Genomic DNA, 24685 nt, shown 5'->3' with positions numbered 1-24685 from the left:
CAGTCCTCCTTTCCTGCCACACTATTCGGCTGAGCTCCAAACAATACACTCCGAGGCCGTCGTTGTTTATTCATTAAAACCTCTTCGGGTTTGGTGATATGAGCAACAGTTCTGATGAATTGGTTTTTGTTTGTATTGTGCACACAAGGATGCACAATTTTTCCAAACATTATCAAGATTGCTATAAAGCAATGTGCAGAAGTTTATTTGTGTGATGAAACGGCATAATAATGTGCTGTGGCCTACAAATGTTTACAAAATCTGAAAAAACATGTTAGGACTGAGCTTATAAATGTCAGATTAACATGACATTAGTGTTGTTTCAGTAAATTTTCCATAAATGTAAATAGTTTCACAGATTGTAATATCAGCTTAACCATATCACGATTACAGTATCTGTCAAAAATTGCAACATAAGCACTAACTTTCATGAACCTAGGCAATGGAATACAAATAACCACTTCTCTCCAATTCCCTTTTACGGTGTTTCTATTCCTCTAGAATTCTTGCAGCAATGCAACAACAAAGCAATGAAAGACCAGCTACAAATCATGGATGTGAACTAGGCCGGCACGATGAGAAAAATCTGTGATAGCATTGTGCAATATTTCGATCCATCTAAGAATTCCGATAAACAAAAATAAAGAGTGCATATTGGCTTTAACTAAGTCTTTTCCTCATGTTTTACAGAAAACATTTGCAAAATGTCCTTTCTAAATCACCAAAAATCACAAACATAATACGCTCAACCAGCAGCTGAAAAACAAAGAAAAACAATTTCTAATTCAAGCCAAGACAGAATTAAATTACAGACTTAATCACAGCTAGAGTGAACACACAGTAACCAGGCTTCACTAAATTTATTCTTTGGACTTCCTGCCAGAATCCCAAACCCTGTAGGCCGACATTTTATAAAACGAGATTAAAATCTGCTCCTGGTTGTGCCAAGAAACTTTTGCTTACAATGCAATAAAGCAACAAAATGAACACCACTTTATGTTCTGACCAAAGTAAATATTTAGCTGTACAAATTATGGAAGAAAGAAAAACACCAAGCAGCGCAGCAGAGGAAACAACTGACTCACCATTGACAGGGTTGAGGGCTGGGCCGGTGCGGTTCTGGGAAGTGGCTCCTCCAGACAGGGTCCGAGTTAGTCCCGACACAGTCCGGCTTAAATCCCTAAATCCTCTGCGAGACAAGTCTCCTTCACCCAAGGGGTGATGGGATAGCGTCCGTGGTCTGAAGTGCCTCCAGCGGCATGCTTTAATGTTCAAAAGAATCTGGCGGAGGTCCACAGGTGTTGATGATGACGTCAGAGGTGAAGAAGAGGATGGAGGGCGGGAGGAGCTGGCTGGGTCCGAGGTATTGGTTTCTGAGGTACTGGCGTTGGAGTTGCGGAGCGGAGACCTTGGAAGTGGCGAGGAGAGTGGTTCAGGCTCGGGGTCAGAGTCCAAGCCCTGACAGATGCCGTCTATGTCTGTGTGTGCTCTGTCCAATAAGCTCCTGGAACAAAACCAAAAATCAGTATGACAAATCCCCCTGAGTGAGTCATTTAAGGTCAGAGAAAATGAAACAGGCTGTAACCATTAGCAGTACATGACAGCATCAACATCCTGGTTGTGACTGGAGTATTGCTCAAGTGCTGTGAATACCAGTCATGTAATTACAATGTCCACTGCGCCAGTGGTACCAATTATAGCCGAGTATTGCACAAACAGGACAAAAACATGAAGTTCTGCAGCAAGAACAGAACAGAACTCTTATGTAATGGAACAAAACTCAACGTCTACAGCCGTGCTGGAGATTCATGAGGCTGTACTGTTTGTTAAATCAAGAAAAACAAAGACAACTTAGGCTAATTTAGGTGCTTAGCACTCAGGGGTATCCCGGTTTTTAGTATAGCCGTTTTATTCAAAATAAAAGTTTAAGATAATATACGTAGATTTTGTATTTCCCACATTGAAAGGAAGTTGAAAGGAAATAGAGAAAACTGCTAATAACAATATTTATTTTTGTTTTACAAATAAAAAAGGTACTACTGCTGCTAGGTAAAAATACTGTGCAACACTGTCTTGAATTCTAAGGAATAACTGAAGACTTAAGGAATCACTGACGCACGTTTGTACAAGATTTCATAGAGATCCTCGCTAAGATATTGAGTCAGACCTGTGGCCAAGAACAACAACTGGACCGACCAGCACTGCAGTCCCCACAGACGCACTGCAAGTCTGTCCAAACAATCATACTAAGCTCCGTGTTTTCTAACTTGATCAAGTATTGCTATCACAAGTGCACATCATATTGAAGAAGACAGATAGTCGGGTCTGTCAGCTTCCCTTGGGGCATGTGATAAGGTCAGCTGCACACAGACAGAACACTGCCAATCTCATGTACGTCTGTAAGACAGATACGGTCTAAACAAGTTGGTCTCCTCTGCAATAGCCAGCACCATGGCAAGCCTCTGGCTACCTCCTCCAGTCAGTGTGCTTTATTCAATCGTCTGTGTAATTACTGAGCAGATATTAGACAGGGCTGCGGGACATGATTCTGTTAATACTCAGCGGAAGTTTTCTGATTTGTCTGTAAGCCACAGGAGCAGGTGAATCCCAAAATGTGTGTGTCATGTTCATCATTTAAGCAGCCAGCTTGATATTTATAATGGAATGTGCCCGCCAAATGATCGCTGGTGACCTGCCAAAGAGCTGCTACGGTAAACAGCCTCAGCAGATACAGACAACACTTGGCTCGGCTTCACCTGCTCAGTATTGGCTGTGGCAGCATTCCTGCACACATTTCATTTCCCGTTTCTACATTTTCTTAGGCTGTGTTTGCTGAAATGATCAAAGTACGTAGCACCTGGGTAACATACTGATCAATAACTCATCTTTCCAATACAAACGTTAAAAGGTTGTTTTAAAGCCTCACAAAAATACAAAATCATTCAAACACTAGAAATGATTTGTTTTTACTCTAAACGTTTTTGGGTATTGTTTAGCTCTTGTTGTATTTTTCCAGACTAGTTCTAATGTTTAAGGGTAATTTATTATTAGAATGGTGGTTTTTGTTCTGCTATTATTTACTTTTGTTGTCTGATTTTCATTATTTTAGGGTTATGTGGGTTTATAATTTGTTTAACTTTTGGTTCTGGAATCTCTTCTCACTTTTAATCACCACATCCACTATGGGTTAATGCACAGAGCAATTAAGGGTTAAACAAAGAAACTAATACAAATTTGAGTTAGTGAAACAAACCATTTTGCTTTTGCTCCTACACAATATTCTAAGCAATCAAACCCCTGATCAGATCTCAGCGAGCGCGAGGAAATCAAAATGCCATACTGAACTCACCTGCCCCCTCTGCCCAAACGGCGCCTTGCGAGCCCTATACATCGACGCGGCACGTTCAGCGAGGTCAGACAGTAGCGGAAGCGCGGGTCGCCGAGCCCACCCTCTGACGGGCTCACCCACGGCCAGTTACTGCTCTGGTCTGGTTGAGGCTGAAGGAGATGGAAGAGAGAAAGAAGAGGACATGAATTAAAGTCCAGAGCTAAAACAAGAGATAGGACAAGGTAAGTCTTTGTTAGTGCATTGTTCTGTCCAGCAGTGTATTCAGCCAGACTGACCAGCCCGCTGATGACACTAATAATAGAAGCATTGAAGTCAAAGGAGGGCACTCACGGCGTAGTATTGACAGCCAGCCTTCCTCCTGAACGCATAGCAGCCATCTGGGTCATTCTCCTCCTCTGCCTCTGAGGAACCTGAATGAATCTAAACAATAAAAAAAACATTCATCAATTCTGGAGAACTGAACCCATGGCTAATTTACACCTGACACAATGGGCATATTTCAGGTCTAGCACCTGTAAGTTTACAATTATAGCTCTGCTCTTCCTTGTTATTTGCATCTAATATAAGAAGCTATGGAGTTAAATAGCATTACCTGTGAGTAGGGTTCTTCGTCTGAGCTCGGGAAATCGTACTGGTTGAGGTCCTTGGGATTGAACACCGATGGTCCTGAATGTGGAGGCGCTGACAGAGGAGGGATCTTGGGTTTCTTTTCGTATTTCCTTTTGGTTCGCACTGCCTCCGTCTTCTCCGGCTGTAAAAGACGGGAAGGAGACACAGTGGGTTAATGTTTAGACAAAAGTCTGTGTAATCATAAAGATGGAAAGCATTACTGGTGATTGCAGTCTCGTGTTGGAGGTTGATGCACAGGAGAAAAAGTGTGTAGAAACAATAGTGAGTAAAGAGGCATTGATATGCAGATGGCAGCATGTGCCAGATGCCACTGCCTTGCCAGATGGCTTCAGCCCCCCCTCTTCCTCAATCTACCCCATGCCACCAGTTCACCCGGATTTCCCCAGTGGGACGACCCCTCCCCGTCTGAACAGACTCCAACTCCACTAGGATTAGTCAGATCCTATTCAGCTTTTGGACATTGGGGGCGGCAACGCAAACATAGAGACAGGGACTCTATGGTGAAGAAGTGCTGTGTCAAATCAATGGAAGGAGGGAGGGCTAGAGTCACGGGGGGGAAGGAGTGGATGGAGGTAAAGCAAAGAACGTATCGCCTGTAAATAAAAGAGGAAAGTCAACCAGCTGGTGGGGGGGTGGGGGGAGGAGGAAATAGTTGTGCCCCTGCAGGGCGGGGAGGGCTGTTGGACACTGGAGCTAATGAAGTTATAATGAGAAGAGGTGACACAAAGTTCACAGGAGTGCTGGGTAATGAAATGCTACTTTATAGGAGCATGTGGCAACTCAGCTTTACATTAAATGCTTTAAGGTTGAGAGACTCAGCATGAAAAGAACGTATCCTACTGCTTCAGTGACATAACCCTGATGATAAGGCACAAATAAAGTGATATTAAAGTGATATCAGTCTTTTGGTAGAGGGCTCCCAAATCATAAGCCAAAAATAATTCAATGAATGCTTAATTTTCTTGCCTCCAATACAGCTTGAAATACAGGTATTGAGAAGGCCGGCGTCTGCAACAATCCAATAACTAAATTTATTCCCCATAAAAACAAACAACTAGTCTCAGTAGAAATCTATTCTTCTTTCCCAATTTAAAACAGTTAACATTGCTAGTAGCAAATGACAGACAGAAAAAAGCAGCATGCTAAATGATGAGGTTCACTGTAAAGTTGGTCCTCGATAAAAGATCTGTTGCACACTCCCACCGTCGATGATGTTCAACTATTCACTATGAGTTACCATTTATTAGGTCTGCATTTTCAAATGAAAATGCTAAGCTTTACGCTAGTTCATTATTTGAAACAGTATTCTAGATTCTAAAAGTCTTCGATTCATTATCAATGTGGCTACTGACTCAAGTGAAAGGACAAATGTGAAGTCAATAACATTTTCCTGATACTTCTGCAGATGTTGTGTTCAGACTCCCACACAAATCAAGAGCCAGGAGGATGGAAATAATTCTGATCTGTTTCCCAGCATCATTATGAGGATGCCAGAGTGTGTTGTGACTGTAGAAGGCCTTACTTTCTTGTAGTCCTTCATATCCAAGTGGTCCTGGTGTCTGTACTGGTTACTGTTTGACAGAGGAATGAGAGGGATCGTGTAGACGGGCTTCACCAGAGCTCGCTGAGCGAGTGCCTCTGCCATCACTTCGCTGCCATAGTCTGGCATCACATTCCTGATGGAAAAAAGGAAAGGGTAGAGAGCAGATTTAGGAATCTATCCTAAATCTATTCACTTACTGCTCGACTTTGTTTCCCACCCCTCCCCCAATAATGCCAGTTTGGTATGGCATATAACAACAAGTGTTGAGGATGAATTATGGAGAAATATGTGCATTAAATATGATAATTTATATTTATAATGCATTTCTCAGCAACACGACTGCAAGATCATGCAGCTGTGGTCAAACGATTATAACCCTTGCATGGAAACAGCCCAAAATAAACAACTGTCAGACCACACACACAAACCACGCAGCACACCTTGGTCACTCTCTCCCAGCATAATATCATGAAGTGGGCAGGGAAGCTATCAACTGAGAATAGAGTGGTCCAATCTGGGAGGAAACACTGGCTTTGATGTGCAGGCAGAAACCAGGCCGGGATAACGAGAGGAAATTGAAATGTCACTACAAATCAAAAGCACTTCAAGGAGAAGGGTCCAATTTAAGTTCACACTGACAGCTACTTTCAGAACAAATTCATTTCATTCCAATGTCATGTTTGAATGGGTGGTAGGGGCTGTATGGAGGGGGGAAGAATAGGTAAGAAAAACAAAATCATACTAACACAAAGGAATGTCTAGTGTTCTTCCTTAGTGGGTTTAAGACTCTAGCAGCATTATAGAAGTCAATGAGCTAATTTGCTCCTGACACTACTGAATAAACAGGGTGAACTCGTAATTGATAATGCATGATAAACAGTGTACACAGCCATGCCCCCAATTAACACGAGCAGCAGAGCCTGACTTTACAGAAATATGCGGTCGACTCCTCTATATCATCAATCCTGTAGACAAATGCCCTAATGGCCTCAACTTGGGATTTCAACTTGACGAGTAAACAAAAGCGTAATCAAACATGTAGGTTAACCACAAGAGCCTTCAAAACACTTCACAGCTTAAAGGTCTGACAATGAATACTTCTCAACTTTCTGAAGCTAAACAATCGGGCCTTAAAACCTTGATCCCAAGACACTCCTGGAGAGATATCTTACCCAATTATATATCCATTCAGGAACATTTGCTATCAAAACATAGAAAGTCTGCATATCTTAATCTCCTGCATTATAATAGCTACTTCCCTAACAAGGTTATTCAGAGAACCATAAACCTTTCAAAAGTCTCTTAGCGGCCAATTTCTTACCTCTTCTCCACTATTTCCAGTGTGAGGTGCAGCAGCTCTCTCTTGCTCTTCTCCCTCCTCTTGATCATCTCCAGGATGGTGACAGCTCGGCTCAGGTCCCTGCGTAGCTTCAGCATCTTCTCGTACGACGCCTCGTCATTCTTTCGGTTCTGAAAATGGAACAGTAATGATTCAGTCTTAGAGCTACAAATGCTCCCATGTACGCCAAGACTTTCTCCAGGGAGTTTGTTCAGCTGAGGTTTTCAATTTGTTTCTAAAACTTTTAATTTCAGACAGTAACCCCATTGCCAGCAAATGTTGAGACTGAACAACCAATACATTTTTATTGTTTTAAGGGTTATGACTTGAACCATTGCATGCATTCCATTTTTTTGGCCACATGTTCACTCTGTGCTTCAATGCTATTGTCAATCTCTCCTTAAACATCAATGCAAGAAAGGCATTGAAAATGACAAAAGGTTGGAGGACAATTCTTTAACCAACTTGCCACAATTTGCAATCAACAGGATTAGATTAAAAGACTTTATCGATCCACAGCTGTGAAACTCATTAGCTAACTTCAACAACACAACTTCTTCCTTACCTTCCTGGTCTGCATCTTCTCCGTCCTTCGACGGAAGGCCACATAGGGGTCGCTGGTGCTAGAGCCATCCCTCTTCTCCTGCTTGACGTTGGGGATGAGGGAGCCGCCCTTACATGTTTTCCTCTTGCGGCTCCAGTAGTCAAAAACCTCCTTGATCAGCTCGTCGTCCTCTTTCAGCAGCAGTTTGGCTTCCTGGAGACTGACGAGCTGCAAAACAACATGGAAGAGAATCAGGTCAGAGGTCTAGTGGTCAAAATAAATTCAAGAACTAAATACTCATACGCACTGTTTCTACTGCGTTTGACAGTTGTGTGACCCTATGCAGCATTTTTACAGAAATGACAAAAAAAAAAATCATGCAGAAGCTTGATGTGGAAAAGCAGCTTTCCATAACTGTTAAAGAAAATATGGATTAAGTTGGAGACCAACTTCTCAAATGACTATAATACATGACAAGAACCAGGACATTATTCACTTCAGTACAAGGCCCAATCTGACTCATCGGGTTTTATTTATTTTGTGTTATGCTAAGTCAGAGATGTGTTTGCCCAAGTTCCCTGAAAACTGGTAATTTCCCCCCACACAGAGTGACAAATACCTGCTGTCCACTTCCTTTCTCAAGCCGGTCTATCATTTCTTCGAACTGCAGGGCTGTGATTTCCATTTTCTTCTTCAGCTTATTCACAAACGTCTCATCCTCTGAATCCAGGTCGTAGTCTGGCTGCTCTGTGTCCAAACTGAAAGCTGTGAGATGAAAAAGCACGAGTTACTGGAGAGACAGTCACTTTAAGTCAAAGCTTTTTCAGGAGGATGTCTGAACCACGCACATCACCACTATAAGCAAAGCGCAGCACACTGAAGTTAACAAATGTCTGCATATTTAACAAATTCCACTTTTTATATGATGCACAAAAAAAAAAAAAAAAATCAGAAAAAGTTGTACAATGTGTTCGGTTTGATATGCTGGCTGGACTTAAGAACCATTCAAATGTTTTCAGATGAAATACATTCCACAAAAACTAAAAACTGCCATGTCATGATTTGTAATATGAAGTGGAATATGGATGAGCAGCATCATTTCATGCAAAGTCGATAAACACAAGCCACAGGGTATGAAACACAGACACGTTTATCATCGCTCTACTGCTGTCAAACATTGTTCAAAAAAATAAACTCTTTTTATCACTACAAAGCAGTGTGCTTGTGTTTACTTCTTTGCCTTCCCCAACTCAACGAAGCAGAGCTTCAGGATAAATACTAGTATCCAGAAGGGGAGCTAAATCAGTCACTTGCTCACAAATGCTGCCTGGGGTTTTGGGGTTTTTAGCCATATCGGTGAGCCTGGCCAGAACCTGCTGCCATGGCCCGGAGATTCCCCAGACAGTTACAGATTAGTCTGGTAAAATGGGAAAGTAGCTGTCAGTTGTAATCCATCAGCCATTGAATGAAAGACAATATTTACTGAACTGTCACTATGAGAGCATCATAAAATGAACACATTCTCCTGTCACAACATGAAGCATTGAACAGGTATGCAGTATGCATTCACTATCCCATGTTTAAAATGTTAAATAAGAAAAACACAAAGATGCAGAACATCTGCCACAACTGTCCCTCTGCTTTACATGTCTCCAGTTTAAACACAGAGCATCTATAGTATATAGGGACCTAAAGAAGTTTGTTCTAGTACTATTTGACGAGTAATACTTCTTCAAACTGTTTCTAGAGCATTTTTCAAACATTCACTCCTGGAGAAAAATCTAGAAAACACAGACTTCAGGTGGAAATTGTACATGGCATCTGGCAGGAAACATTCTGAGTAGAGAAAGGGTTCACAAATGCAGCTTGCCCAGAATTATTTCAACAAGTTTTCAGGCTTTTTTTCTTTTGCATGTCGGAAAGCATCATAGGTCTGTTTGTTTGCCACTCCCTCCAAATACAAAACGTTTACAAGTGGTTATTTTCAGAAACAGGTAAAATGTCAACATGATGGCATTTCCTTCACTTATTTAAGTGAATAGTTTGTTTCCAGGATGAGGCTGCTGACAGAGTTGTTTGGTATTTAGAGCTGACCTTGAGCGAACTTCCGCTGAAACCAAAAGCAGTGCAGCTTTATTGAAGTTTTTATTCCAGCATCTTAAACATAGATCTACAGCTAAGTTGGACAACTGGTGGCACCAACAGAGCCCATAAAATATGCAGAAAGACAAAACTAGCAACTAGATATTCAGAAAAAAACCTGCATTTAATGCTGTGTGAGACGTATAAGCAAACTAAGTCTGTCTTTATTGCCATACTGTCCAGATAAAGAAAAACACCACACTAACAAAGGACATCATACCAACTTGTGACAGTCGACCAGTTGCTTGCACAAGTGTAGTGGTATGTTTGCAAAATATTTGCAGAGAGATGTGTGAAATTGTTTGCAATAACACTGATGTTTGACAGCAGATACAGTGTTTTTATTTTTTGTTGCAAGCCCATCATTTCACCTGTGCATGTTTGCCAAATTCAATTTTGGTATGGACATGCTGTCAGAGTAATAGACAACAAGCATGCACAAATAACCCACTGACCCTGTTTTCTCTCACCACTGGAGAGACTACTCTTGTCTGGCATACATGTTTTGAAATTGCACATCTTGCTGTCAGACCCTCAAGGGACAACAAAGCGAAACATGACGTGTGATAACATACATACAGCTGTCACTTTTCCATGTTAAAACCAGAGTGTTCCATTATCCACATACGGAAGTGATCTCTAGTTTCCACACAAAGGATCAGTTCTTTTTTTCACACACACACACACACACACACACACACACACACACACACACACACACACACACACACACACACACACACACACACACACACACACACACACACACACACACACACACACACACACACACACACACACACACACACACACACACACACAGTCAATCAGCAGCATAAACCCTCTGAAACCATCAGACGACAACACAGTGCCTCCACGACAGCAGAAGCATCACCACCACGTGCTAAGAGACCACCAACACAGCTCAGAGGATAATCCTGTGGCGAGAAGCCTGCTACTCACGCTGTATGTGAATAAGCTGCTTTGGCATCTTGAACTCCCCGGGGTAGAGGGACTCGTAGTGCGTGATGTTGCGCTCTGCCTCGGGGACGGGGATAACCATGTTGTCCCGCTTCTCGCCGTAAACCTGCTGTGCCGAGATGGCCCGCTGGAGATGGTGCTCCTGGAAAAGACAAAGATAAACCGGTGTTTACAAAAGAATGTCAAATTAAAAGGGTACTGTAGTACACTTGAACGACTTGTAAACAAAATAAACATACTGCAATACATTTCCTAAGTAACTTTTCAAAACCAAGGGATGTCCAGGACTCACACACCCCTTTGTGTTATGAGCATTTCAAGTGTATCCACTAAAAGAAAAAATACAGCTGCACAGTAGCGCCATGAAGTGTAGCATAAGTAGCAAAAATGTAATTTGCAACAAGACGAGATGTGGTTGATAATCGGAAAACATGCACGTTCAATATCTGAACACCTGCCTGGAGCATCCAGGTGACACGATCTGTGACAGCAGCATAGCGTGCATGTTTACAAGCAGGTGAGACACAGACTCTGCAAACACCTGAATGCACATTAAATTAAGGATTTATCTTGGGTATTCGTTTTAGATTCATGATCCTTGATAGTCCTCCTTTTGCAACATAATACAAAAGAAGCTAATGTTACCCCGCACTGCAATGTCACTATGCATGTTTCACATTCAGCATTATTGCAGCACTTCTTTACCATTTCCAATATATTTTTCCTAATTTATTGTATAACATTATTTTTCACGAAGAGACATGCTCTCATAAGCATTGTAGAGTAAATGTCTAATTCATTAACCAGTGGACGACAAATGGTACACTAGGGCATAATGAAATGGGAACAAAATGAAAAAGATTCATTATGGTTTGGGGGAAAAAACCCTGTTGCATCATGAATTTAATACACTTTCCATTTGTTGTTTCCCAATATCAAACAATGTAAGACAGTCTCTGTAGGAGAGGACTAACAATCACAACAAAAGATTACCAACATCAAACTCTAGGACTTAGTAATAAAAAGTTGGACGTTCATTATTTTGAGGTCGTTCTACACAAGCCTTAGCCAAGTCAAAGGGAAATGACAAGAAGGATTATAATTCCAATCTCTCATTACCCTTGCAGGATAGTGTGTTAGCACAACAAGTTGCAGAGGCCATGTGGGGAAGTAGCTGTACAACATAAAACCTGAATCATTGGAAAAATAAATACATTTCCTGTTTCTGTGCTGTGGATTACATCTCAGTATGTGTCTAGAGGCAAGTAAGGGGAATTATAAACGGCCCATGAAATGAGTGCAAAGAGGACGGAAAACATTTCAACACAGGACAGGGCTGCCCTGGTCATGTATCCTCCTAAACCTTTTTTTCCCAATTACATGAACTCAACATTTTGCTGTGATTTTTCCAGAAATGTCTTCATCATCCTTTGTTATTGTGTAGGTTTGTCAAATAAAACTAAACTATTATCTGACATAGTAAACAATCCATCATAGTTCTCAATTTTAGGTGTAAGGGATGTCATCAGTAGATATGGTGAGGGTTTTGGTGTTTAACTCTGTCTGCTGCAGGTGTTCAGAGAGGTTCACTCAGTGTATTTGTACTTCACAGAAGACAAAGACGTCATTTTGAGCTCTGCACAGGTTACCCTGCCAACACAACCATGACTCACTGTTTTCATTTGCATCAAGCCCAAGCTAGAGCGTTACAAAGTTAGTCGGAATGAAAATCAAGAAGTTTACAAAAAAAGCTGTTGCACATTTAGTGCCATAGGCTTGTAGAGGAAATACCTGCAAGTTTTTTTTCCCACAAATTTGGCACTTTAGTCTTCTTGGCTGAACAAACAAGGCTGTTTGCTTATGAGTCATACAGGATAACTTTTGAACCGAGTAAACACACAATGATTTGACTTTATGTAATCTGTTGTAGTCACAGAAATGTGATGCAAACACGAATCCCACACCAAAACATTGAACAATGGTCTCTTAAGTCAAAAACAAAATAACTCACACACTCTTTTTCAAAGCATAGAAGTCAAATGAACAGAAAATAAAGAATGTTTTGGTGTCATCTAAGGGGCACGCTCCTTCTGCCCTCTGCTTTCTTTGTTGGTGTTTTACAAGAGGCGGGTGTCTGCTCCTCCACTAAACACAAACCCACGCTAAATAGGCCCTTGGAGACATCTAAAGCAGAGATTATTAAAAGATTCAAGGCATGTTGCAGCAGTCATTAAGCTTGTATAGCATTAGCTATGAAAGTCACTTTCAAGCTGTTAAGAATTTAATCTAATAAAAAACTTTCCAACCAATTCCTGGGATAAAAAATATCAATATCTTCCCCAATCAATACAAGGTATGAATTTACTTCTTATTACATTGGTTAAATTACATTACTCCACCATATAATTAGACATAATCTGAAGACAAATGGGCTTTGTAAATAGCACAGAATGCAGTTGAATGAAAAAAGTTGGATTTTGGATAAATGAAATGTTTTCTGTAAAACATTTAAATGCATTTCAAAGGCCCCTACTTTCAGTCTTAAAAATAAAATCTGCATCAAAGGCATTGCGGTTTATGACAAATGCATGCTCACTCTGGAGTACACAGTCTTTGAAGGCCTGCTCTCAGCGGTTGATGCAACAGATGGCCAATCCAGTCAAACTGAGTGAGAACCGTCTTGCTCTAACAAGTACTCTAACAGGGCTCCTACTCATTTTGCACATTGCATGCTTCTTTTCACAGCCACAGTTTCTTAAGTGGATACCAATATTTGGGTCAGTGTTTAATGCCACACTAATTAAGGCAGGGAAGTATGACCATGTTGGTGTATCGCTAAAAATCGCGACGCGCTTGCGTGGGAGTTGTAAGAGGTTAGGGACCTTAAGGATAATCCCAAACCATGAGCAGCTCTGCATGGAGTAACAGGAGAAGCATATCAGAGCTGTGTGCTGGCATGAAAGGACACAGCGTGTGTCCAGAGCTGAACCATCTGCCCCTGGTAAGCTTATCAACAGGCCCTGTGTTGTACACTTTCTCTACAAGCAGTACACAAAGAAAACAGCTTATTCTGTTATCCAGACACTTGTGAACTTCACCTTCAGGGCCTTGAAACTAAAGTACAAGTGCTCAGACTACATCCATCAGCCACTGCTCCATGGTGGCTCTAAATAAGTTTGGGATGTAAACATACAAGCACTTCAAATCACTAGAATGTGATATGTGTCATCAACTTCAGCAGGCTCATTTCTTTAAACACAGCTGAATCTGGCATGTTAACACACTCAAATCACGGGTAAGAACAAAAACAAAGTGCCATATTTGGCCTCAATTGTTACAATGTGTGCAGACTGACCAGCCAAGCTTGTTGAAACTTTCACACAGCTTTGTTCGCTGCCCACAAACACACAAAACTGCCAGCGATTTTGTAACAGTTTCATGTGAGCCTTCATTTAACAAGCCCTTGTTTCGCCGTTTTTAAAGTGAAGAGAGGCTGTGGTTCCCAAGATCACAGCCTCTTCAAACTTTGAATGTAAAAAAAGAATTTCTTAAAAAAAACCTCTTCAGTTGCAGTAGCATCCTTGCAATTCCCTCAGCTCTCAATTCTCGCAGTTTGAAAGCTAAAACAGCAACCAAGGTACCGTTAGCTATACAAATCAGAGTTGTGGTCTGAATACATTTAAATTAAACCTTTTATTAACCATGTTAGATGTTGAAACTATAAAGGTTCTCTCTGGTGTCTATATAAAATAGATTACTCTAGAACAGTTAAATTACACTGTATAATAAAGTAACTGTTTGGTATATATACACTGTTACATCTATATGACACAGAAAGACCCTGACCTTGCAGTGGAATGAACTGAGTCACTGTGGTTTTAAGCTTGAAATGTGAATTATGTATCATCTCAACGTCTAGACAGCAGCACTTATGAAGAAGCAACAACCTGCATAAAGACTGTGCTACACACAAGGATGCGTTCTCATTTCATCGAGGAGCTGACACTAACATTTTTAAAATCTATAAACCAAAGCTTAACCGACATGGCACAGGATTTGTCCTCTTATGTAACTTGTCAAACAGATCTTCAAAACTAGCCCTCCGTGAAGCCCACTTTCTGACATGCTGATGAACCCTGAGCTTCGAGAGTTGAGGAACCTTCAAGAAGAGCGGGAGTAAGGATCCAATTAAACCTGAGCCTGGCCCAGACCAGCCTTTGCACGCTTCTGCAGAGGATATCAGCTTGGCAGATTGCAGCACGCTTCCCCAGGCTACATCTGACCTAAAGATATCCCGATCGTTCGCAGCTGTGATCTTTACAGCCACGGTTCACAGTCTGGGATTTCCTCTCCTGAAGAATTGGGTGAGCAGGGATAACGGTCTTTTGTGAATGGCACACAGGCACAAGTATTCTTGGATATTTGAGGAAGGCAGGCAACTGTAGGTTTATCAGAAATACTATGTAGACATTTCTGAAAAAGCCTACTTTTAAAGGTCTGACCATGCAGGGATGTCTTTATCTAGCCTAAAAAAAAAAAAAAAAAAAAAATGTATAGGCAAGTGTTTAAGATTACTTGAAAAAACAAAACAATGGGAAAGTAATGATGAAAAAAAAGGTGACACCCCTATCTTTGAGGGTATTTCTATCTGCTCTGCCTCTTACCCCAGAAAACATAAAAATAATATCAAATCACCAACTCTCCAGTTCGACACACACCATAATCTAAGAGTGCTGAGACTTCACAGCGGCAGTGCTGCTTTCTGCGGCTGCCACAGATGCAGATTGAGGAGAGACAAATGAATATCTTTTTCACAGCACGTGCTCCTTCCATTTAAGGTTTCCGAGGAAAATAAATGACTCCAATAAAAGTTGCCATGGCAACGAAAGTGTGGCCTCCAGCAGGTGTTTTCAGCTCAGGAGGGAGAGCAACTCTAGAAGAAGGCAATCAGGAACACTGAGCCAAGGCGCACACCCCGTCTAAAATACACATCACAAATAAATAAGACCAAGGAGAATCATTTACCAACCAAAAGTCAGATAACAGATAATGGAACAATTGTTTAACATCTTTTACAATTCAAAGAAAGATCAAACCCCCACCAATAAACTACCATATAACACCAAAAGGACATCATCTTTGTAGCGTAAACATGCCATGCACTATTTGTGCACAATAAAAATGCAAGCTGTAAGGCCTGTGATACAACCTGTGATATTTATATGACGCTCCATAGTACTTAGAGGAGAGAGACTCTGTGTCTAAGATGTGTAGTCTGGGGGTTTCTAATATCTCCTTAATAATGAACAGCATTTCAGTATGCAAGACAAACATATATTTAAGATATTTTGGATGTGCTGATGTCATTATAGACTGCAGCTGTCCAATAGACATTGTCCTTGGGATTCCCAACAAGCTTAACAGACTCCTGTGAAAAGCTTCTTATTCAGTGCACATCTAAGAATTTCAGTCAGATCAGACGAATGGACAAAATGTTCCTATCAGCTTAATACAATGGCGACTGTGTGCTGCCTCAACGAAATGCAAAGATGGCGCTAAACTGCAAAGCCTTAAAACTTAAAAATATATTTAATGTCTGTTGAAAGCCACAGATTATTATTAGAAAAAGTACATCTCCTCTTCACTGCAACTACTAAAGGTCAGAAAACGGGGCAGAAACATGCTATATTGGTGAATTAAAGGAGCCACAAACTGTCTCCAAAGGACCCTGATTTGGCTCAATTCAGACAGGTGAACCCTTTAAGTTGTTTACTTCCCATCAAGATCACCAAAACTCCTCGCCCATGTCTTCAATTGACATAATTCTCAGGTCAACGTGCGGTCACCCAGTCACCTCACAGCACAGCAAACGCTCCATTGTCGCTGGACAGGAAGTGGGTCAGGGAGCTAAGCCATGCACAGCCTTGTAGTAAAACTGTCCTCTTTATCTCTTCTGTCACACTGTTATGTAATGCCGCTGTGTGTGTGTGTGTGTGTGTGTGTGTGTGTGTGTGTGTGTGTGTGTGTGTGTACAGTAGGTGGGGGGGAGCAGGATTTCTGCTGACTTTGCAGGGGCCCTGTAATGTGCTTTCCTTGTGTTTGTGTCTGCTGAGGCGTCTCGGCGGCACACAGAGGGTCTCCTGCTGATGAGGTGACGGAGAGAAATTCAGCAGAGGGGACCAGGGGGGTAATAAACACAAGCTAATATACCTCTCTAGGATCACTAACAACAGGCACTATTAACCGACAATCCAATAAAATGCAATTCAGGTATAAAACTAAGCATAAATGGAGGGTAAATTAGTTAACCTGTTCTACCGTGGGATGGTCAGATCAAAGTACGCTGAGCATGAAACAGTCTACCTCTTAACTGGATTCAACCAGAAAGCAGTGGGTTAAATCAGATGCACTCAGAAGGCTTTACAAAAATCAGTCTGTAGGCCCAACGAAGGGTTGTTAAAAATGTCAATACCCTGTGATTGACAACAAAACAATCCATGTTATAATCAATATCATCCAAAACTACCAAAGATTTAAAAGAATATCATTCATCAGACATGGGAGACATAAGTGAAGAGGAGAGAAATTAGTCCACCAAAAATTGGTTGTAAACACTCACACCCTGTCTGAATTTGATAAAAACATTGGCAACACTTCGGTACCAAATTGTTGCCAATGTATTTTGTACCAGTCAGAAGCAGCTCTTAAAGGCGATATAAGCATCCCAAGTTGTAGGAAACTGACTCCTGAAATATTGAAAGAGCGGCATCTTAAAATAAACTCAGAAGTTCAGCTCTTTCACAATTTTCTACTCACAATACGGTATTTGGATATTTGCAGACATTACACATTAAACACCAAAAAAAAAATCCAAATACTTACAAGCTACACATTAAAAGAAGAAGCGTGCATTTATCTGCTCCATGCTTTTGGAGTCATTATGACTTTAGTATTTAACCCCAAATCTCACTTTCCATCAATGAACTGACATGCTGTGAGTATGGCTGCAGCACTCAACACTCCCCATTATCCTGCATGCACATGTTATCTTGAAATCATGAATGAATCCGCCTCTGGGACTACTACAATCATCCCCCATTACCACGCATGTCATAACACATTATGAGTCCCAATTGTTGTGCAACTCTGCAGGTTTATATTATCAGTTAATGGAGTTTTTTGTCTTTTTTTTCTTCCTCCCTTCTCCGCCGTGTGCAGCTCACATGGCGGACTCTGGAGCTGTCAACACGCAACACCTAGCTGTCAAACCGGGCTGTGAGGCAGGGAAAGGGGGGGGGGGCTCAGTGTCTCCCCCTGGCATTCGTTCACGGAAGGTGCACAACGTCCAAGGCCTATCCCGCTTTTGCCTTCACCGAGAAGAAAGTCAACAAAATGGTGGAACAGAAACAAGTCACGTGATTTCTTTGTGCTTTCGGGCGCAATTTCAAGTGAAGCGAATTGACACAACACGGCTAACGAACACAATATCAAACCGTCGCGACCTAACGAACACACGCGTGGCGGAATCGGCCGGTAAATTTGAGTATTCGTCGCGCTCCGTCGTGTGCAGGGGAAAAAAAAAAAAAAAAAGGCAAAAGACATGGCGGCCATTTTGCACTAAAGCTTGCGCAGGCAAACACCGCGGCGCTCCACGATGTGAAAACACCGCCAAAATGATCCACCGAAAGGCGAGGTAGCAATAACAAAACAAAAAAAAACATACCGATTCCTCCTCCTTTTCCATCCCAGTTGGCATCTGCGGCACCGCCCGGTTGATTGAGGCATACTCGTGCAGGTCCGGCAAATCCTCGCAGCGGAAGACGGGCAGAGGCTTACTAGCATCCAGCGCCCGTGCCCGAAACGACAATTTACTCATTTTTATATTAAAATCTGCAGCATAAATGTATTCGATCTGCTAGGAGTGATAGCAGGTCTGCCTCGAGTTCTCATGGATGAATCTGTGACGGTCTCTGGGAGTCAGCCGGTCGATTGAGGGCAATCCGTAGAAGCGCGATCAGAGCCGGGGCAGGCCCGGGTCTCGGTCGCTCTCTGTCGGTCTCTTTTTTTCCTACGCTCCGCTGTTCCTCCACGGTTCAATACGCCATGGCCAACATGGCGGACATTACAAACTCATGCAGCTCGCAGCTCGCTCCGAGCGGCCCAACCCCCTCGATCTCACCAACAGCCATTCCCACGCAGTTTAGCACGCGTGCGCGCTCGGGAGACCCTTGGGGTACTGGGGAAAGGAGGAGGAGGAGGAGGAGGAGGAGGAGGAGGAGGGGGGGTTGTACCGAGGGAGGGGGCGAGATGCTGGATGCTGATGAAGGGATGCGAACTTCTCTGGCTCGGGATGTTCTCATCCTATAAAACGCGAGGCTGATGCTGACGCACGAAAACACATTTATTCTTTTTGTGAAATAAAAAAATATATAAAAAAAACTGAATGACTGTCTGCCGCAACACAACACAGCCCTAAAATAAATTATATGCAAGTGCTGAACACCATGTCCCCTCATAAGCAGACAAAGTCACAGTGGTTTTTATGGTTTTGGCCTTATGAGGATACAAAATATCACACTTTGTGTGTTTAATTGGATATAATAAAAATAAATAAAAAAAGACATGTTCTGCCTATAGGTCCAGTTGTTTTGCAAATACCGCCCCCATGTGTTACAGACGGTGCATTTCTCCACTGGTAATGAGTCAGATGTTGCTTTGATGCTCATGTGCTAGACTTATAAACAATGTTAGACACAGTTTAAAAAGTGAATAAACATTCACATATTCCATATCTTTTAAAAAAAACACAAATAAAATAAAAGTGGTTTACACACTTACTGTATGTAAAGCACAAAGTATGTGAGTACATGCTATACATGCACTGGCAGAGGTTGGACACAATAAATAAACATCTTACAATAATATGTCATGCAGAAAATATTAATATGCAGGAAACATCAATTAATTACTTAGTAAAGATGGCAATGTCGGTAAAAGCTGTTAACTACATTTAAACATTTGGCCACCCAGAGATTATTTTTCTGAGAATTTATGGCTGAAAAGGACCGGAGAGCAATTATTATACTTATAAAAGCAAAGACTTATATGATTTATAATCCTATATGAGAATCCAATCAAGCACTTTTAAGATAAAAAACATGCTTTTTTTAATATTCAAAATGGTGATGTAATTATGTTATTATAACCATTTTGAATTGTTTTAATTATTTAAAGATGTTGAATGGTTTGTGGGGGGTATAGATCCATGACAACATTACTTAACTGGTTGAGTATCTTCATGTTGTAGCTTTATAGTCTTAAGGCCCTGACACACCAAGGAGTTCGTCGGTCCAAGTTGGACCGTCAGTGAGCGGTCGTCGACCTAGTTTTTGCGGTGTGTCAAGTTCCGTCGCTACCCATCGGCCCTCGATGTTGAATTGGCATCGGCAGTCGGTGAGGGGAATCTCTCTGATTGGCTTTTTGGAGGTTTAATTTCTGTCCAGCTCTCGACACAGGTGAGCATGCCACTGTAGTATCCATGCTTTCCCCCATTAGTGCGGTTTCTCCTTATTTGTCGCCTCCGCCTCTTCTTTTCTTTTTTCACTGAAAGACCAAGGGCTGACAACGCCAGTGCCATTTTCAACTTTTTATCAGACATTATTCTCGATTAGTAGGCGACCTATAATACGAGCGGTGTGAAAATGGTCTTCTTCTATCATAACAACAGACTACCCCTTGCCTGCTGGCATGGAGAGTTATTTCCTCTCATGTACGAGGTGGTTGGCCGTCAGCTGTAGTCTTTGCGGTGTGTTCAACTTTTTGGCCAAGATGTGAGACGACGCCACAGGCGGCCTTCGTCTGCACTAGTTCTTTGCCGTCTGCTTGGTGTGTCAGGGCCTTCATTCCTCACTGTCAAATCGGGAGACATTCGGCTGCTGCTGGTGAAAAGCTTCATGGTTGGTAAATTCTTCTCGTGCATGTTAGATGTACTGCTATAATTCCATTTGACCACCAGCTTATGTCTACATTTGATCAAATCAAAGCACTCTTGGTTACCTCACAACCATTTCATGAGTCACAAACTACTGATGCTTATCACCTGTTTAAGTCTTAAGGCATTTCGTTTAGCACACATGATCAGACCACATTCGAGGTTAACCACATGAAATAATTGTCCATTCTTTAATATTTAGGCCATAAAATGATGAACATCTCACTTATGCTTGAATTGTTATCGTAATGTGAACCAGGAGGGTTTAATGTTGAAAAAAAGGGGTCTTAACACATTGGTCACTATGATACTCAGCACTGGTCAAAACACGCATAATATCCAAACATTGAGCAGTAACTCTGAATTCAAAGCCTGACAGTCCAAACTGTCAAGTGGTCTAACTAAGTGACAAACTCCTAAGACCTCATTCAAGACCAACTTCCTCTTTGCAGGATAGAAAAAAAGCATCATAGATTTTTTTTTTTGCTTAACCACCATCCCTTTAAACTGTTTGCTCACTATAATTATCAAAAGGTTTTGTGCAAATGATGTGAGGAGGCTGAGTAAAGTTTTGCACAGCAACATGCCTATCACATGAAATTCTTCAAGAAATACCTCCACATGTCTCTGTGCGCAACAGCGCCCTGACATTTGTCTGAACAGAGACAAAGTATGCTTAGACGACACACATTTTAATCTGAACAGACTGGTAAGAACAAAAATGAAATCACCTGCAGGAGTGGGCGAGAATTCCTGTGGGCATGAGTGAATGACACAGTTGTAGGAGGCTGACATGATTATCATCATCATCCATTCGGGAGCAGTAGGCTCAAATCTGTAGACCATAATGTAGACCTGTGAAAAAGATAGTGGAAAGACAGACACAGTTGTGTAAAATACTTCATCATCAAAGAGTCAATTTTGCTCTAATTACACGGTATGTCCTATTAGACAAAGAAATAGGCCATATTTCAGCATCTCTTCTTATTTTCTTTCCCATAATTTAAGTGGGAATTATAGATGAAGACAAGACACAAATACAAAAATAAAAACTGAACTTTCAAACATAGTCAGTAATAATCAATGGTCATCATCATCCATTTGTGATTTTCCGTAAGCAAATACAACATTTCATTTCATATTTGATTCATTTTCTCATTTCAGTGTACGGTTTCAACACCATAATACACAACAAACTAAATATTTTCTCATAATGCTGAAACACTGTTCATGAGCAAACAGGATATTCAGAACAGCATAGAAAGGTTAACTATGTTACATATAGCTCAAAACCCAATATAAATGATGTGCAGTATTATATAAGCGCAATACGGCACTATAGAAACATATATAATGTAATAAAGAACATATATGATTATAATTATAACATTGCATAATGCAGTACAGTATTATATAATAGGGTATATATGATGTATTATAATATAAAATGGATCACAATCACACATTATAAAGCAGAATATCTGTACATATATAAGAACATTTTCAAGTATAGAGTAGAAAAAACAGTCAAGTAATGATACCAGTTATAGGAATACCAGCTGTAATCTGAATTACATGGAAAATACATGATCTGACATTTGTTTACAACTAATCCCCCTATACTCGTTAAAATAGTCACAAGACTGTTTCATTATGTAGATGAAGTTTTGATGCCACAGCAGAACAAGAGTGCACATTAAACGCAGACACACACACACACACATACACACACACACACACACGAGAGGACAGATAAACACAGAAAAGAGAGTCCGAAATTGTCTGGGTTTAAATGTGCACGACAAAAAAAAAAAACACGAAGCCGATTACAGCGCAGCTTTTAAAGGGTTTATCATCCGTGTCGGAAACAGCTGTGTTTGCACAGCGACACCGAGGCTAGCTGACAGGCTGCTAACGATAGCTTAGCCCACTTACCCTGACCCTGCGCCATTTACCAGCCAGCTCACAGTGTGCGGACAACCTGCCAACACTTTCATCTCAACTCGCAAACAAACTTCTCCGCGAATCAAAGGAGGTCACTGATGGTTTCAACGCGAGTACAACTAACCCCGAGTCGAAGTTGCAACTTACCTGCTGCTAGCGAAGCCACAGGGGAGGATGAGGAGGATGATGATGATGGCAGTTCTTCTAATGGTTGTCATGCTAGCTCAATGCTAACGCTGGTTAGCTCCCTTCAGGACGCCTCAAGAGGAAAAAATTTTTTGGGGGAATTTTGTTGTCTCTGAAAGTGCGGACAGTTCACGGGTAGAAGGTCAATGGTAGGTGAAATGCTGGGCTCAAAGAAAGTGGTATCCCTGTCGCTGAGGGGTAAAAGTTGGAGAGTTTCTGAGGTTACTTCGACAAAAAAAAAGAAAAATCCAAACTGACCACCAAGCCACTTTGCAGGCGGATTGTGATTGGAGGGTGAATGCCACCAATCACCTGTGGAGAGCTTCAGGAGGATGAGCTCACTTAGTCACCCCGCCCACCCCCTAATAACAACAATAACAACAATAAATATCACAATAACAATAATAATAATAAATATGACAACAACAACAATAATAAATATGACAATAATAATAACAACAATAATAATAATAAATATGACAATAATAATAATAAATATGACAACAACAACAATAATAAATATGACAATAATAATAACAACAATAATAATAATAAATATGACAATAATAATAATAACAACAATAATAATACATATGACAATAATAACAACAATAAATATGACAATAATAATAATAATAACAACAATAATAATAATAATAAATATGACAATAATAATAATAACAATAATAATAATAATATTACAATAATAATAATAATAATAACAATAAATATGACAATAATAATAACAACAATAATAATAATAAATATGACAATAATATTAATAACAACAATAATAAAATGAATATGACAATAATAATAACAACAATAATAATAATAATAAATATGACAATAATAACAACAATAAATATGACAATAATAATAATAATAACAACAATAATAATAATAATAAATATGACAATAATAATAATAATAATAAATATGACAATAATAATAATAACAACAACAATAACAATAAATATGACAATAATAATAACAACAATAATAATAATAAATAGGACAATAATATTAATAACAACAATAATAAAATGAATATGACAATAATAATAACAACAATAATAATAATAAATATGACAATAATAATGATAATAACAATACATATGACAATAATAATAATAACAACAATAATAATAATAAATATGACAATAATCATGATAACAACAATAATAAATATGACAATAATAATAACAACAACAACAATAACAATAATAAATATGACAATAATAACAACAATAATAATATATAAAAAATATTTATTCAAATTGATTTATTTGTTTGTTAGGGACAGTGCATATTAATGAACAGCTGTAACAATCACAGCTGTAAAAATGCCAGATTATAGCAGAAGTGCTAGTTTCCATCTGTTGTCCCTAGGCAGGTAACAGAGAAAGACAAATTACAAATAAAATACAAATACAAAGGCACAAGTGACACAAGACAATAGAGGTTAAAGGTTAAAGGTGGTCACAGACTTGGTTTTCTTTTATCCACTGTTTGAGGTGTGTTTTGAAGGTTGCATATGTTTGTGACTCTCTTATTGTGAGTGGGAGAATATTACAATATTTAGTTCCTTTGACTGACAGAACAGTTTGTCTGAATGTAGTGCGTCTGTGGCCCTGGTGCCGATCCCACTGGCAGACTTCAGCTTGATACATACAAGTAAATTAGTAATTGTACTTTCTTGACGTGTGCATACATATTGATACAAAAAAAAAGAAAGATAATTACAGGTACAAATGACTGTATATGCATGCCACAATTAAGGCTCTATAATGACAAGAAAAAAAGAAAATTAAAAGTAATATAAACTATTCAATTAAAAGGAAATTATAACATATATACATTTTTTTTCAATGCCATATCCCAGGCCACTGCCCCAAAACAGGTTCAACTTATAAGGCTTCTGAGAGTAGCTGCCACACATTTTACAGCTGCCTCTTATGCCCCAGTGTATTCTAGCTGAAAGTTCTAGCCTCTAGAAAACAAAATGTATATCTGTAAAAAATGATATACATTGT

The 24685-nt window shown here is 40.2% G+C and overlaps 1 protein-coding gene across 2 annotated transcripts in view; it reads right to left on the bottom strand.

The window, feature by feature from the left end:
- epc1a (enhancer of polycomb homolog 1 (Drosophila) a) overlaps positions 1-22889 on the bottom strand; it is a 30325-nt gene extending 7436 nt beyond the window's left edge. Inside the window, exons 1-11 of one of the 2 annotated variants that reach the window (XM_020645192.3) lie at positions 22611-22889; positions 21251-21374; positions 10511-10670; positions 8025-8170; positions 7427-7633; positions 6844-6992; positions 5502-5655; positions 3942-4100; positions 3680-3769; positions 3350-3498; positions 1086-1504 (exon numbers count right to left, since the gene is read on the bottom strand). In XM_020645192.3, coding sequence (XP_020500848.1) covers positions 1086-1504; positions 3350-3498; positions 3680-3769; positions 3942-4100; positions 5502-5655; positions 6844-6992; positions 7427-7633; positions 8025-8170; positions 10511-10610 — 1573 coding nt within the window. In that variant the 5' untranslated portion in view covers positions 10611-10670; positions 21251-21374; positions 22611-22889. Of the gene's footprint in view, positions 1-1085; positions 1505-3349; positions 3499-3679; positions 3770-3941; positions 4101-5501; positions 5656-6843; positions 6993-7426; positions 7634-8024; positions 8171-10510; positions 10671-18251; positions 18735-21250; positions 21375-22610 lie in introns of those variants that run through there. The other variant, XM_020645191.3, reaches the window with a different exon arrangement.
- Positions 22890-24685: the final 1796 nt, after the last annotated feature.

The sequence above is a fragment of the Labrus bergylta genome, chromosome 20 (assembly GCF_963930695.1).
Source record: "Labrus bergylta chromosome 20, fLabBer1.1, whole genome shotgun sequence".
NCBI classification, from domain to species: domain Eukaryota; kingdom Metazoa; phylum Chordata; class Actinopteri; order Labriformes; family Labridae; genus Labrus; species Labrus bergylta.
Note: the sequence above shows the minus strand (reverse complement) of the source record. Positions and strands in the feature narration are given on the sequence as shown.